The 15,877-nt window shown below is 43.5% G+C and overlaps 2 protein-coding genes across 6 annotated transcripts in view; one reads left to right on the forward strand and one right to left on the reverse strand.

Annotated features, from left to right (window-relative positions):
• LOC132784263 (B9 domain-containing protein 1) overlaps positions 1-12,354 on the reverse strand; it is a 44,428-nt gene extending 32,074 nt beyond the window's left edge. Inside the window, exon 1 of the mRNA XM_060789756.1 lies at positions 11,520-12,354. The gene's annotated coding sequence lies outside the window, so the exon portion shown is untranslated. The remainder of the gene's footprint in view (positions 1-11,519) is intronic.
• Positions 1-15,877, forward strand: part of LOC132784256 (A disintegrin and metalloproteinase with thrombospondin motifs 9) — a 41,414-nt gene that overhangs the window by 24,116 nt on the left and 1,421 nt on the right. For 3 of the 5 annotated variants that reach the window (XM_060789745.1, XM_060789746.1, XM_060789747.1), the window contains 15 exons: positions 8,041-8,479; positions 8,538-8,818; positions 8,959-9,479; positions 9,540-9,689; positions 9,756-9,914; positions 9,979-10,547; positions 10,609-10,794; positions 11,006-11,134; positions 13,378-13,604; positions 13,666-13,949; positions 14,006-14,207; positions 14,269-14,433; positions 14,495-14,674; positions 14,733-15,101; positions 15,159-15,839. In XM_060789745.1, coding sequence (XP_060645728.1) covers positions 8,041-8,479; positions 8,538-8,818; positions 8,959-9,479; positions 9,540-9,689; positions 9,756-9,914; positions 9,979-10,547; positions 10,609-10,794; positions 11,006-11,134; positions 13,378-13,604; positions 13,666-13,949; positions 14,006-14,207; positions 14,269-14,433; positions 14,495-14,674; positions 14,733-15,101; positions 15,159-15,839 — 4,542 coding nt within the window. Of the gene's footprint in view, positions 1-1,836; positions 1,908-5,219; positions 5,641-8,040; positions 8,480-8,537; positions 8,819-8,958; positions 9,480-9,539; positions 9,690-9,755; positions 9,915-9,978; positions 10,548-10,608; positions 10,795-11,005; positions 11,135-13,377; positions 13,605-13,665; positions 13,950-14,005; positions 14,208-14,268; positions 14,434-14,494; positions 14,675-14,732; positions 15,102-15,158; positions 15,840-15,877 lie in introns of those variants that run through there. The other 2 variants (XM_060789748.1, XM_060789749.1) reach the window with 2 other exon arrangements.

Genomic DNA, 15,877 nt, shown 5'->3' on the forward strand with positions numbered 1-15,877 from the left:
TGCGCCCATCAAATTCAAATAAAATACCAGACCCAGCAACAGTAACATCCAAGAGCAATCCTCCCAGAGCCTATGCTCATCTCTGCGATTTGTTTATTTTCTCGGTACCAAATTGGCATTCCACTTATTCTTTGCTTTCTCATCGAACTTTGGCCGCCGCCTTCACTCACACTGAGCACATAAAATTAATAATGCTCACCTGGATATGTACTAGCATCGTTTTTGCTTATACAATTTCAACTCGTTCACTTCTTAATTATCCAATTTTCATTTGCAACTACTTAGTAATATTTCGCGTGTTGCGGTCCGATTCCAATATATAGTACAACAATATTCAAAGGGGCCCAGATAGTTAAATATATATGTATGTGTATTCCGATGAGTCGAATATATATTGTATGCGTTGTCTATGAGTCAATCCCGCAGAAGGTGAATACGTAGAATACCTGTGAGGATGCCGCTCGCTTACTTGCTGTGCGGTCTTTAAAAATCACAAATATATTTCAGACTATTTTTATTTAATTGCTACAGAAATATCACTCATCTGATTTATTTATACTATCAATTAAACCTAAGCGAACAAATAGCACCATTTTTTGCATTTCTCTGCGACACTTCGAACCTGACATAATAAACATCACGTGGCCCAGAATGAAGAATGAAGAATGGGGCGAACGCCTTTGGACATGAGAATGCAATCAATCAAAATGCAAACATTCAATTGAGTGGATGTCAGGCTGCAATTTGATGATGACTTCGAGGGTTGCCCCACACTCATTGTCAGCAGCCCAAAGATGGGAACAACAACACAACAATAACAATAACAATAACAATAAAATGCAACAGTCTGTTTACATGCCGTTGACAGTCAATAGCTAAATTGAAATGTCAGAGGCGTTGCAAGTCCATAACTCAAGCGCATTATCAAGAAGCAATTAAAAATGTGCACTGACAATGGCAACAACATTTGTTGTGAACAAAATACATCGCATTCAACAGCTGCAGCGCAAACAACAACACAAAATAAAACAATAAGACAGAAATCGTTGAGATTGCTCGACGACAAGATACGAGTTAAAGCATTTCAAAGTCTATTCAACTAGAATGAATAAACAAATTATGATTAGTTGAAAGAATCTTAAATGAAATTGTATAAAATGTCAGCATTAGTTTTCAATATTCAGGAAATTAAATAAAACACCAATTTGAATTGCAAACAAGTAAGAAAGCTACAGTCGAGTGTGCTCAACTTTGATATACCCGTATATGTTATAATACCCTTCTACCTATGGGGAGCGGGTATAAAAACGAGTGTCAATGAATTGCACGATTCTTATTCAAGTTTATGCACGTTCAGACACTTCCTTATACAACTCGAAATTGCTGTCAGAAAACGGTAAATGATTGAGTAGTCGACTCAAGTCGAAAATATTTGTCTGCATGTTATGCTCAATTAAGGAGTCGACTCATCGCAGCTCCCATCAAGTTTGCTTTTAGGTTTTTATTGCCAGACACTCAGTCAGACAGTCAATCAGTTAGTCAATTAACCGAGGAAAGGAGTTGAGTAAAAACTTCAAATTTAAAAAAAGAAAGCATACACAAAGGCATTTTCTGGAATTTGTCATTTGCAATGCGACATCCGCTTTTGGGTATTGCGGGGTGTGTGTCATTGTGGGTGGCATGCTACGTGCTTCATGATGTGGTATTTCCTGTGTAGCACGTAACACTCGAAATTTAAATTTCAATTATATATTGAACATATTTGAATGCACTTGTGTCATTACCATCGCGACAAGGATCGAGAGTGCGAGTCTCTTTTTCGAAGTTTAAAAAACATTCAAAGTGATTTCGCATTCGCAGCGTGTTCGAATGTTTCGTTGTGCCGAACCGTTAACATAAATAATAAGGTAGATATTAGTTGAAAATTTGTTTATTGAAATTGTTGGCATTCCTGTGGAATATTGCTTTGTTTACACTCCGGCTCTGTGATTAGTTTAGTTAATAGTGCTCTTATTTTTTAATGTGCAACCTGAGTGAGCCACATCCAAAATAAACAATAATCCCAAAGCGAAATGCGAAATGGGAAATGTGAAATGTGCTTGAGCATTCCTTTTTTGGCTTTTTGGCGCAATGTTGCCAGGCAACGTCTGGGTTTGAGTTAGCCACAAAAATCTCACCACGAAGGGCAATTAAGCTAAATGCTTATTAACACATTCATGCATCTAGTATAAACACGATCGCACACACGATCTCGACTGCGATCTCGATCTTCAACGGCTACTTGCAGTCTCTCGATCAGCCATCTGTTTACTGCTCACCACCCAGAGCGTTCCGAGAAGTCGTCTCTTTGAACTGGCCAATAATTTACAATGTCTTAAACGCGTCAAGTTGCAAAAGGAAGCCGATTTCTGCCTGATTTTTAATTAGTTAATCAGTCTCAAAAAAGGGGCAAGTCTACATCGAAAGGCGCGGCATTGTGCCAGGTGTTTCAATTCTGTCCACTCTATAGTCCAGTCCAGTCCAGTTCGGGCCAGGCCAATGCCTTTGGCATCGACTTGCACTGTCCAAATAAACACGCACACTTTGTAAGCGTCCAAAAGCAAATAAATATTTGTAATTTATGCTTTTTTCCCCCGACGTGGGCAAGCAACTGCAGATACTACATAAAATATGTAAATAAACTGAATGCGAACGTGAACGTGAGAATGTGCGGCCGTGTGGAATGCTGAATACGCTGTATTACGACTACAATGAATATTTATATAACATGTGTGCGTATCTCATCTGAGAGATTGTGTGAAAATGCGAATATCGATTAGATTGATAGCCAGCAATAAACGAAATCGACATCTTTTTAAGGCAACAGCAACTTGCATCAGAATTGCAGGTAATTACTAAAACGGTGCAGATAGGTAATAATAGTTCACATTACGCATACGCCGTGTGTGACCATAAATTGAAATTCGCAATGCTCTGCGTGTGTTATTCCATGCCATTTGTGTACAGCAAAGTGTGCCAAATAAATCAAAAGGGGACTATTAACTAAAGTATTAAATAAAACCTGAATAAATACACAAACATTCAGCCTCTCTCCCTCTCTTTCCCACTCTGTTTCCGTTGGATGGAATCTCCATGTTGCAGTTTATTGCGAGTATTAAAAATGTTTACGACACTTTGGCAGATAAGTGCAAGAGCATTATGGCTTTGAGAGGATCTGATTCGCGAATGACTCACACAGTCCATTCACAAGCACTCATTTTATGCACTTGATTCGAATCGAGAGATTAACATGGATTATGCAATTGATGTTTAGTGCAATTTTAAAGCAATGACAAATACCATTTTAAGGCTGATGCTTAAGCATAGAATTTTATGAGGAATATCAAAGCGAAAAGCAAACCTGATAATATTTTATATTTTGTTTGTTTTTATCTGCCTTTTTTGCTCAATATTTCTATTCAGTTTATTTTGTGCAAATTTTATGAAACGAAAGCTAAACAAAGTTGATTATTTTATAGTTTTAAAACGATCGAAATATACTCGTTAATTTCAAGGTTAAACACGCAATAATTAACTCGGCGAAATTACTTTTGGGGGTCTACCTCCGGCCGCGCCATGTGCGTGCCATCGACTTGGGGGCAGAGAAAGAGCAAGAGCAAGAGATGGAGACAGAGACAGAGGCAGAAACTGCGACGCTGCGTATAAACAACTGGCATGATGTCTATGATGATGACGAGCCTGATGATGATGATATGGCCAGCACATGGCAGACGCAATCGCAATCGCAGACTCCGTCCAGCTCTCGTCCAGTCAGTCAGTCAGCCAGCTATTCGATTTGCTCGTTAAGTCAAATGGCATTAGAGTCATTTTTGTAGTTGTTGTTGAATGCGTTTTGATGGCTTTTTATTTTTTTCAATTAAGTTTTTGCCAAACGCATTTTTCTCAAGGTTAATTGATTTGCTGCTGCTGCTGCCTGCCTGCTGATGGCTTTCAATTGTAAATTGTAAATTTGAATTGGGAATTTGAATTGTGAATTGAATGTGCTTGCTGCATACTATAATTGTTGAGTTATCAATGCACTTCAGGTCAATGCTGATTTCAATTTAGATACACAATGCCAAATGCATCTCTTCATCCTCATCTTTATGGTTCGCTTTTGTTGTTGTTGTTGTTTTGTCTACATCCAAATAAAGGCAACTCAATGCTATGCGGGGATTAACCCCAAACCGAAAACAGCCTCAGCGACAACAGATTTTTCTCTGCATTTGGCTCGTGGCGCAGAGTTTTTCCTGGGAAATCCATGAAGCTGTTTTATGAACATGTTTTTGTTTTGTGATATTTTTGTTTTTGTTCTGGATGTTTAGTTGCGTTTTTGTTTTCGTTTTGCCATTCGCAAAAGTTCTTCCCACGGCTTTCCTTTGCCATTCGTTTGTCTGTGGCTGTTGCTGTTGTTGTTGCTTCTGTTGTTGGTGGCTGTAAACCGACAAAACATTTCCCAGGAAACGCCTAAATGCAAATATTTATACATACTTTCGGCATTCGCAAGTTCCAATTAATCGAATGTTGTTTGAAAATGTTTGTTAGGCCAACGATCTATTTTGTATTTCGTATTTAAGCGAATTAAATACGATTCCAGGGGTTCAGTATTATTTTCGATTTGGCCGATCACGCGTCCTGTGTGCATTATTGCAACAAGTGCACGCTCATAAATTCAACAAATTTATTTATTTATCACTCACATGTGGCAACTGTAAACAGCGGCAATCGAACCGCATCGCATCGAAAATCAAACCAAAAACCAAAAACTCAACCAAAAATTCGCCAAAATATAATTGGAACATTAAATTGCATTGCGCGCGAGATGCGAGCTGCATATTGACGCATACTCGTATTTTCTGAGTGTATGTGTGTGTGTGTACGTTGCCATTTAAGGTCTTTTACATTATTAATCATGTAACTCAACACCAGTGCCAACGCTTTGATTAATCTTGCCATTAATGTGTGAATGCGAGTGCCAAAATGTAGCCAATAATTAGCGATTTGTTAATTTGTAGTCTTTGCGCATGCGGTGCAGCAAATTATAAACAATTGTCGGCATTGCGTATACGACACGTGGCCGCCTTTAATTCCCAATTCGAATTCAGTTCGAGACGTGGCTTCGGACAACTGGGCGCCAGCCAACTTTACCGGCTTTGCAATTAAGTCATTAAATACAAATTAAACGCAACAAGCTGTGTAATTAGCCGCATATTGCGCATACGCCGCGTTGTTCACATCGTTCGCACACTTGGCTTTGCCTGCGACTCAGCTCAACTCAACTCGACTCGCCTCGACTCGATTCGTTTCGACGCAGACGCGTCGCGTTCACTTAGCACCAACACCTCGAGAGAGCTCAGTCAATTAGCTGGCCACAAATTGTGCGGTTTACAGCACAAATATCGATTCGAGAGTATCGACTATAAGCCTAATGTGAAGCTGGACCGCAGCATCGTCATCTCCATCTCCGTCGCCGTCGTTAACGGCGGCCTTCACGCTGCTCGAGGGGACAGACTGAGCGGCGTCGTTGGCTCGCTGCCGCGCAGACAGAGTGTCGGCCAAAATGTAGCCATTGGCATAAATTATAGCACTCGGCAATATAAAGTAATCGACTGACACACAAATCGCTTGTTTGCTGCTCATTTCCAGCGCTGCTCAGCTGCTCAGCTTCTCAGCTGGCAGGTGTAAACAGGTTTTCCCATTGCTTGGGATGTTTTTTGAGGGTTCTGTTGTTGCTCTTGAGTATTTTGGATATTTTTGTGCGCTGCCGCTTCATCGATGCGCTGGTCAATTAGTCAGAGGCCAGGAACCACTTTGACTTAATAATAAATTATTGGAATTAGTATTAAGTGGAAATGTGAAACAGCCGAAATCGAAATCGAAAAAATGGTGCAAGCATCACTTGATGCTGATAAAAGCAGGCAGAAGACACGGCACACGGCGTGTCCGCATTTGCATATTTATAAGGCTGTTGGAAACAAGTTAATAAGCAGCTCCCCAAACGCATGCATAACTAACAACCGAAAGATAAACACTGATCATCAGAATGGCGCTTTAATTAAATACATAAAGAGCCAAAGTCAAAGCTAGAGCCAGAGCAAGAGCAAAAGCCACAAGCAGGCAGAGGAATTTGCATTGCAAATCGCATGCGGCCATTTAAACATTGGATGAAATTTATGATAAGCCTCACACCAGCAACAGCACCAGAGATATTCAATAGAATTTCTTAAGCGAACGCAAACAACAACAATGCAACGCAACTTCTGAGAAAGCAGCTCGAAGTATATATAGAGGCAAGACCCACTGATAACCCTGACAGTTTGCACATACAGCTATCGCTTTGATTAATGCTGCTCGCATGATAAATATTTGTGCCAAGCATATTGATATAAGCTAAATTTCCCAAGTAAAATCGAAATAGTTCAAGTTCTGAGAGTTCAGTTCAGTCTGGGCCTTGAACTTGAAGCAATAAACTCGCCGAAAAGTAGGCAACAAATTATTCAACACAAGGATCGAACATAAATAATGCATGTTTGCATGTCGAAGCGAACAACAAACAACTTGAATTGTGTCATTCAGGTATTCTAATGAATAACTGATATCACGATATTGAGTTACTGATTGATTGCAAGCTTCGTCTTTATCTGCGTTTAGCGAAGTTTATCAAGCGTGCGATCGTAAATCTTGTGACACATTTGATCTATTTGATCTATTTTCAATAGGGCGAATAGCCGAAAAGCGAACACACACGAAAAGGTCAATGACAATCAATATTCAAACAGATTGCCATCAGGTTGAAGGTTTGCTTTGTGTGCATTCATTTCGCATGACTGTTCGACTGCTGAACAACGGAAATCCGAGCACTTTGGCTGCTTGGCTGCCACGCCCTGGTTCCAGTTATCGGGGCGACTTATCGGCCAATCAAACCACAATAAAAACACGTTTGATGCGACACTTTGGCCGCATAACAAATGCTTTGACACGCTCATAGTTGACAGCCGCAAACGTCGCAAAGTTCAGAGTGCTGGCGTAAAATTATGTAAAATGCGTCCATTATTTAGCCAAATTGGCTAAAACTTAAGTTTGGCAACGAATCTCGTGAATATTTTTATCTGCATTTTAATTGAAATTAAAATTTATTTCACGCCAGCAAACGCAACGCATCGCAACACCGGCAATAAAACAATAAAAACAACATTGATCATTGTGTTGCGCTAAATGCACGAGCATAATAATTTTCATTTCTGCCAAATAGTCAAATACTGAATAGCCGAATACTCGAATACCCAAAGATTCAAACCCAACACTCATCCACTCGTAAATTAACAAATTAAAGGCATATAAATAGTTGCCCCGAGGGGATACTCAACTGCGTCCACGAGTATTTCATCTTTTTCACCTTTTTTTCTTTATTTTTTGTTATGTATTGCGGTCTCGATTTCTGTGTGTCTGTTTCTTTTCCTTTAGTTTTTTTTTCTTGTTGCTAGCAATCAAACAGAAATAACATAAACTGCCTTTGGCACGCTTTACACCTCTGCGCTTAAACATTTCAGTTTAAACAAAACACAACCAACAAAAAAGACGAAAGACGTGCGAAATTTTTTTGGCGGTGCGAAGAAGTCTTTTCAACAGGTCTATAGATCTAATTGCCGCAAACTGTGGCGTCTCAAAAGGGGTAGGGGAAGGGAAGGGAACGGGGCGGGGCCGGTTTGCATTTCTCAATTGAATAGTTCTCTGCGAGACCGCTAATCTCAGTCGCATCTCAGTTGGCAGCTGGGCCAGTGGAACGTGCCAAAGATCGCACCCATGCCTAGAGGTAGCCAATTGCAATCTCCAACACGAAGGTGTGAGAGAATGCTTTCTCGACTTTCTGAATTGCTTCTGCCCCTATCAGAAAAGTAAACGAAGCGCACAGCTTGCGTTGCGCGATATCGAATTGTATCGAATTGAGCCGCCGACTAAGACTTTCTTCTTTTCATTCTCTTTTTGTTGCATCGCAAACAGCTCGTGCTGAAGAAGACCTGCGAGTGGTTGTTCTACAAGATTAAATACAACATGTCGACACACTGGCGTCAGTCCGCCTTCGTGATCGCCTTGGTGACGACGGTAATATTTGTGATCATTGGACTCATCTTTGGCCTCAGCAGTCCGCCCAGCAGCAGCACCAGCATTCGGCTGGATCAAATAAATGCCGACAGTTCAGGGATTATCGGACCCAGGCAGTTTATAAACGACACAACGGTAATCAACTGGAGCGACGATGGCTCGGATATCGAAAGAGACGACGACATTGGCGTCGGCATCGGCGTCATCGAAGACATTGGCGACGACAATCTCAACGACACCGTCACGCCCATTAAGCAGCACAACATCAGCCTCAACTATGAGGATCTGCTCTACGAATCGAAGCGACACAGCGACAGCAACAGCAGCAATCAACGAGGTGAGTGAATCTGAACCGCGACAGCTTCTCGAAGTGACCACTGATATCCTGCTTGCAGATGCCACATCCTCATTCAGCCAGACGGGGACATTTCGCAGCAAGACGAACAAGATTTGGGATCCCCATCCGGAGTACAAGCTGGAGATGTTCGGTCGTGTGCTGCATCTCAAGCTGTCCCAGGACAGCTCGTTTGTGCCATCGAAAACATTTCGCATCATCAACATACTACACAATCGCACCGAGGAGCTGGAGGCTGACAACGACCTCGGCTGCATTTACTCGGGGCGTGTGGAGGGCGATAGTCAATCGAGGGTCGGCGTTTCCCTCTGCGGTGGCATGGTAAGGTCAACAACAACTTTGCCATTTGCATTATACATTATACATTATGCGAATTATGCTTATCACAAAAATATCGGCAAATATGACTACTAATTAGCCATTACCCCTTGCTCACGCTCTTCTCTCCTCCTAAATGGCAGACTGGTTATATCAAAACTAGTTTCGGCTCGCTGCTCATTCAGCCACTTGTCATAAACCAGACAAACAGCGACCCGATCTTGCATCGTGTTTGGCGGCACTCTCTGCGAAATCGCAGACACGCTGTCTCCGACCTGGACATGGCACTGGAGGCCTTCGACCTGGGCGAGACGACGCGACCTCTGCTCACGCGCAACAAGCGACACTATCCCAATCAGAGCAACCAGGTCTATACGCTGGAGGTGCTAATCGCCGTTGACAACACGATGCTCGAGTTCCACAAGAGCGATCTCACTTCCTACATTCTCACCCTATTCTCGATAGTATCGAACATCTTTGCCGACGCCAGCATTGGCAACTCCATTCAAATTTCGGTGGTCAACCTGCTCAGTCTGCGCGACAACATTCCCAATAGCAGGGCGGGTAATCGACGCCACGGCTCCCCATCGGACAAGCTCAAGCACTTCTGCTCGTTCCTCTCGAAAAAGGGCTTCCACTACGACACTGCCATGCTAATTACAAGGTAGGTCTACTCTTTCCACTTGATTGAACGGCAGTTGAGCAACTCTTCGCCTCTTCGCAGGAATCAGATTTGTGACAGCGAACGCGAGGAACGCTGCAACACCCTCGGCCTGGCCGAGCTGGGCACAGTTTGCAAGGAGCGCTCCTGTTCCATAGCGCAGGACAATGGTCTGCCCGCCGCCTTCACCATTGCCCACGAACTGGGCCACATGTAAGTCTCTCACACGGTGTCCCTTTTTGCTGCTGTCCCTGCTGACCGCTTGCTTTCTGCTTGCAGTCTGAACATGCCACATGACGACGACGATCGTTGCAAGGGACACAATACGAAGCCAGGCGACAATCGCACCCTACACATAATGTCCAGCGTGATGGGCGACCACATGCATCCGTGGTCCTGGTCCAAATGCTCCCGGCACTATGTTTCCGAGTTCCTCGAGTAAGCACCCAACCAACCCATTCTTCATCTATCAGTTATCCTTCATAGCAAATTTGTTTCGCAGAAAAATGGACAAGTCCTGCCTAGAGAACACGCCATCCAGCTTTCTGCCGAACCTCAACTCAAAACTTCCAGGCGAGATCTACTCCCTGGATCACCAGTGCCAGCTAATATATGGCAATCAAAGCACCCAGTGCGACCACAACTACGCCGAGTGCAAATATCTCTACTGCAAAGACAACGACGTGTGCCACACCAGCAGTATGCCCTGGGCAGATGGCACGCCCTGCAACAATGGCAGATATTGGTGCCAGAGAGGCAAATGTGAGTCCCGCATGGCCAGCTATACCAAGGTGGTGAATGGCGGTTGGGGACCCTGGAGTCCCTTTACTCCCTGTAGTCTCACTTGCGGTGGCGGCGTGCAGGAATCCCGCAGGGAGTGTGATAGTCCACAGCCGGCGAATAATGGCAAGTTCTGTGTGGGGAGTCGGAAGAAATATCGCTCATGCAACACGCATGCCTGCCCAGCGGGCACAATGGATCCTCGGGAGCGTCAATGCTATGACATGAACGGCAAAAACTTTAACATCCCTGGCATAAGTCCGCACTCCAAGTGGATTCCCAAATATGGATGTAAGTTGTGACAAAGAAGAGAGTGAGGAGAGGTAAAGGCTAACTAACGAACTCTTTACAGTGAATGCTCATGTGGCGGACAAGTGCAAGTTGTACTGCCGCCTGGCTGACGATAGCGCCTACTTTTTGCTAGAGGAAAAGGTCATCGATGGCACCACGTGCACCGTGGACAGCTTCGACAAGTGTGTGAACGGCATCTGCCGTCCGGCTGGCTGCGACAACGAGCTCAACTCCATCGCTAAACTGGGTAAATACAAGCCAAGATGAAGAATAAAATCTTAAAAAGGGAATTCTTAACACTAACAAGTTTCTCCCAGAAAGTTGAATTTGAACATTGCAACTCTTGCTTTCAAATATTTAGAATTTAATAAAAAAAATGATTTAAAATTATTTCTCTGTGAAAGATCTCTTGAATCTAAACAAAAAACTATGTGTACTTTTTTCGTATCCATCAACAGACAGATGCGGTGTATGCGAAGGCAAAAACGATACGTGCGCAACACACACCGGAAGTATCCAGGTCGCCGATCTGCTGAGGCAAAAGAGGCCCCCTTCGAGCCTCTTCCCCGTCACGACAATACCAAAAGGTGTGTACACTCCCAACCAGACTTAAGCCCCAAGACCCAAGAGTCATGCCAAAAAGAGCACGCATACCCAAAAATCCATAACACACATTTATAAAATCCATCCACACCCTCACGCATCGTTGCCAACGTGCCGCAAAAAAGTTCTATAATTAAAATTTGGCTAATGATTTGATGAATGAATGCTAATGGTAAATGTTTCTGCGTTCCGGGACTTAATGTGCAATTAAATAGTTTTACGACATCGATGGCCAATTGAGTCATCTCCACCGACACAAACACACACACGGACACACACGCACACAGAGACAGAGACACGCACGTGCAAGCACATGCATGCCTAAACACGCCCAAACATGCAAAATAGTTGTATAGAAAGTCAGCTCACCTTGTTTGATTAGAAGATACGCGTGACTCGTATGATGCCCTCTGCTCCCCAATCGGCTGTTCTAATTCTGATTCAGCTGACGATGCCAATTTCCAATCCAAATCCAAATGCATCTAGGCGCCTCACGTACGGACTGATTGCACTCAACAGCGGCGCCTACGCTGCCCTGAGGTCATTTCAGCAAATTATTATTTTAATCGCACACCGACACTTACAAGCACACGCGCACACTTGTTACACTATAGCAATGATGAAATTTTTTGGAAGGTGGAACATTCGCGAAAATAAGTTTACGGCTTTTTTCGCTTGAGTACAAAGCAAACATGAAAGAAATACATATGTATTGTACATACATACATATACTGCGAAAGGACAACAGCGGTAGACATTTTTATTTTTCACTCCCGCACTCAAAAACGTGTACACTCACTCACTTGTTAAACACGATTAACTGCGTTTAACTTATTGCGCAAAAAAGATAACACAAAACAAAAACAAAAAAATTCAATTGGTCACCCGACACTTTTTAGTTCCGCCATTTTGCGCACGTTAGATCTCACGTTGCTCCCAAAGAAGAGCAAGAACATTTTTTTTGCAGGAACTAAACCTTTTTTTCGTTACTTCTTTAGGCTATAAGCCGACTTTTGCATTCAGCTTATTGCGCACTACAAAATAGTATATTTAATAGCATAATTGCATTTAATTTAATTTTTTCTAATAAACTTTCTAATTGGATATTAAGTGCGTGTCGCTTAATGAAGACTTGGCGGCGAATTACTACGCAAATGTGGCCACACTGGCCAAGTGCAGTTCATTATATGTAGAATGTTTATCGGCGACAATTGCATTCGCCAACCTTACCGAAAAGAAAGAAGAAGAATAATCGATAAATTTAAATTTCAAAGAAATATTAATCTTAATAATTCATTTGATTTAGAAAAATCAATTATTGGGGAAAAATCACAAAGTGTGATCGTCTCCAAACCAATTTGCCATAATTATTATTACAAATCGATTTCTAGCCAATAGCATAGTTAGATATGTATATGTATGTACCTGTGTATACTGCGAAAGGACAACAGCGGTAGACATTTTTATTTTTCACTCCCGCACTCAAAAACGTATACACTCACTCACTCATTACACTTTGGTGTTATTAAACACGATTCACTGCGTTAAACTCATTGTGCACAAAAAAAAACACAAAAAAATAACTTGTCACCCGAAACTTTTTAGTTCCGCCATTTTGCCCACGTTGTATCTCACGTTGCTCCCAAAGAAGAGCAAGCACATGTTTTTTGCAGGAACTTAACCTTTTTTTCGTTACTTCTTTATGCTATAAGCCGACTTTTGCGTTCAGCCTATTGCGCACTACAAAATAATATATTTAATAGCATTTAATTTAATTTTTTCTGATAAACTTCCTAATTGGATATTATGTGCGTGTCGCTTAATGAAGACTTGGCGGCGAATTACTACGCAAATGTGGCCACACTGGCCAAGTGCAGTTCATTACAGAATGTTTTATCGCCGACAATTGGCAACCTTACCGAAAAGTAAGAAGAAGAAGTGGATATCGATAAATTTAAATAATCGATCAATTTAAATTTCAAAGAAATATTAATCTTAATAATTCATGTCATTAAAAAATTATTGGGGAAAAATCACAAAGTGTGATCGTCTCCAAATCAATTTCAGGGCTGGCATATTTAATATTACAAATCGATTTCTAGCCAAGCACATAGTTATCTATAACAGGCAAGCAGCTCGACCGTTGCAACGCGTGGGATGCATAACGTCTTTTAGTATTATTGAGTGCAATTAAAAGGATTATGACCAAGTATTTCGTTAATTGCAGGTGCCTCGAATATATTCATCACCCAGACCGGTTATCCCGATCAAAACTACATTGTGCTCAGCGACGATCGGCATGTGGCGCTGTTGAACAGCGACAAGGTCGTAACGCCTTATCCAAAGAAGTACTCCTATGCTGGCGTGACCATCGATTACAACGGCTCCAACAGCACAGAGGAGCAAGTGAGCACCACATACTCATTCAAAACGACGCGTGATTTGATCGTTGAGGTAAGACAAATAAATAATTTGTTTTCATTTATTATTGTTTAACCAACGACTTGCTATATAGCTTATCTCGATTGATCTGAGTGCTGCGAAGAATCAACAGACGGTACTGATCACATACACCTACACACTGGACCTGCCACGCGTTGCTGCCGAGCCGGAGGTGGAGATCTATCGCTGGCAAATGCAAGCGTGGGGCAACTGCGACTCCCTCTGCCAGGGGACAATGCATCGCCAGGCCGTCTGCGTTAGTATCACTCAGGGCGTAAAGGTGGCGAGTCAGTTCTGCGATGGATCCGCGATGCCGAAGCCCGAGTATCGCAGCTGTAATACCGAATGCGAACTTACGTGAGTTGCTTGCCACGTCGTGCACGAATCATAGCTAATCTTTGTCTTCTCTGCAGATTGAACACCACCAGCATTTCGGAGTGCTCGGCTTCGTGCGGAGAGTTGGGCACACGCGAGAAGACCTTAAGCTGCATACAGACAATCCCCAATATTCCGCGCTCGAATATCGTGGACATGTCCTATTGCGAACTCAAGTTTGAGATTGTGCGTCACGAGCAATGCCGCGAGGGTTGCTGGAACTACACGGATTGGTCAACGGTAAGTGAACACTGTTAAACGCATGAAGACAAACTATTGATTGAGGCATTCATTTGGGCAGTGCACCAAGACCTGTGGAACTGGCACCCAAGTGCGCGAAGTGCGCTGTTATCTGAATGGAATGCCGGTCAGCGATGAACTCTGCAATCGCCGTACCAAGGAGTATCTGAATGACAATCTGCGCACCTGCAATATGGAGCCATGTCGCTTTTATCCAGATGTGACGGTGAGTAAAACAAATGTCTAAAATAAGCTTTGCAATCTTCATTAACACTTTGCCCCCGCAGATAAACACTCGTTCGGTGAACCACTGGATGGCGGGGGAGTGGGGCGAGTGCAGCGATTGGTGCAAGATGAATCGAACGGTGACCTGCACGAGTCCCTATGGCAATCAATGTCCACTGGACAAGAAGCCTAAGAATGTGCGCAACTGCTGTCACATCAAGTACACCAGTGAATGGGAGCAAGTGAGTACAACACTCAACTGACTTAAACATAGTTATTAACTTTCATTACTGTCTTTAGTGCTCTGTGGAGTGTGGCACGGGCAAAAAGCACAAGGTGCAGCGATGTGCGCGAGTCTACAAGCCAGAGGTGCCTGGAGCACCCAAGCGTCGCGTGTATGTCGACGACTCCTTCTGCACAACACTTAAAGTACGCAAGCCCAGACTGAGGAAGTCCACGAAAATCTGCAAGATCAAGTGCCAATGGAAATCGTCGCCGTGGACGCCCTGCTCCAAGGATTGTACCGAGGACTATCAGTCGCGCTATGTGCGCTGCGAGGCCTTCCAGGGTAACATGGTCAGCGATCATCATTGCGATGTCAAGCGGCGACCCAGTCGACGAAGATTTTGCTCCGAATGTGTGCAACAGCAGCTCCAGGTGTTGACACCAGTAAGTGCAGGCTTATCAATAGCTAAAATATTTTCTAATTTGTATTCTTAATTGCAGTGCGATTGCATGGGTTACGAGAGGTATCGAATCATATACCACGACTCGCATGGAAGGCGCGTTGGCAACAGAGCCAAAGAGAATAGGCGCAAGTGCAAGCCACCGCCTAGCTGCGCCTCTGGAGGAATGATGGCCGCCCACAACAACATCGGCAGCAGCTACAACAATGCCGAAAAGGCGAGTCGAAGTGCGCAGAGCTGCGCCGATCTGAAGCGCATGTATGGCATCGACAAGGACGGCGAGTACACGATACAAGTGCGCTTCCGTCCAGTGCGCATCTACTGCCATCAGATGAGGAGCTCGGCGCCACGGGAATACATTACCGTTCAGCCGCAAGAGAATTACTCCATCTACTATGAGTACAAGACACTTCTGCTGAACAGCTGTCCGCCCACAACGCGCGCTAACGAATATGCCAACGATCAGAACTCGGGACGGACGCACTTCAACAAGCTGCGACTCAACATTACCGATCTGCGCATCATTGAGAATGACTTTGAGTTTTCGCAGTCGCGGGGCCAGCGACAGTCTCTGGGATCGGCAGGAGATTGCTACAATCAGAACACGGCGTGTCCGCAGGGTGACTTCTCCATCAGTCTGCAGCGCACGGGCTTCCAATTACGGCCCGGCACCGTGTGGAACACATACGGCAATCGAGCGGTCATGCAGCGGGCGAGTGGGGTAAATATAATGAAGCATTTCATTTGATAGTTGGAAAG

Source organism: Drosophila nasuta, chromosome 2R, assembly GCF_023558535.2.
Source record: "Drosophila nasuta strain 15112-1781.00 chromosome 2R, ASM2355853v1, whole genome shotgun sequence".
In the NCBI taxonomy this organism is placed as follows: domain Eukaryota; kingdom Metazoa; phylum Arthropoda; class Insecta; order Diptera; family Drosophilidae; genus Drosophila; species Drosophila nasuta.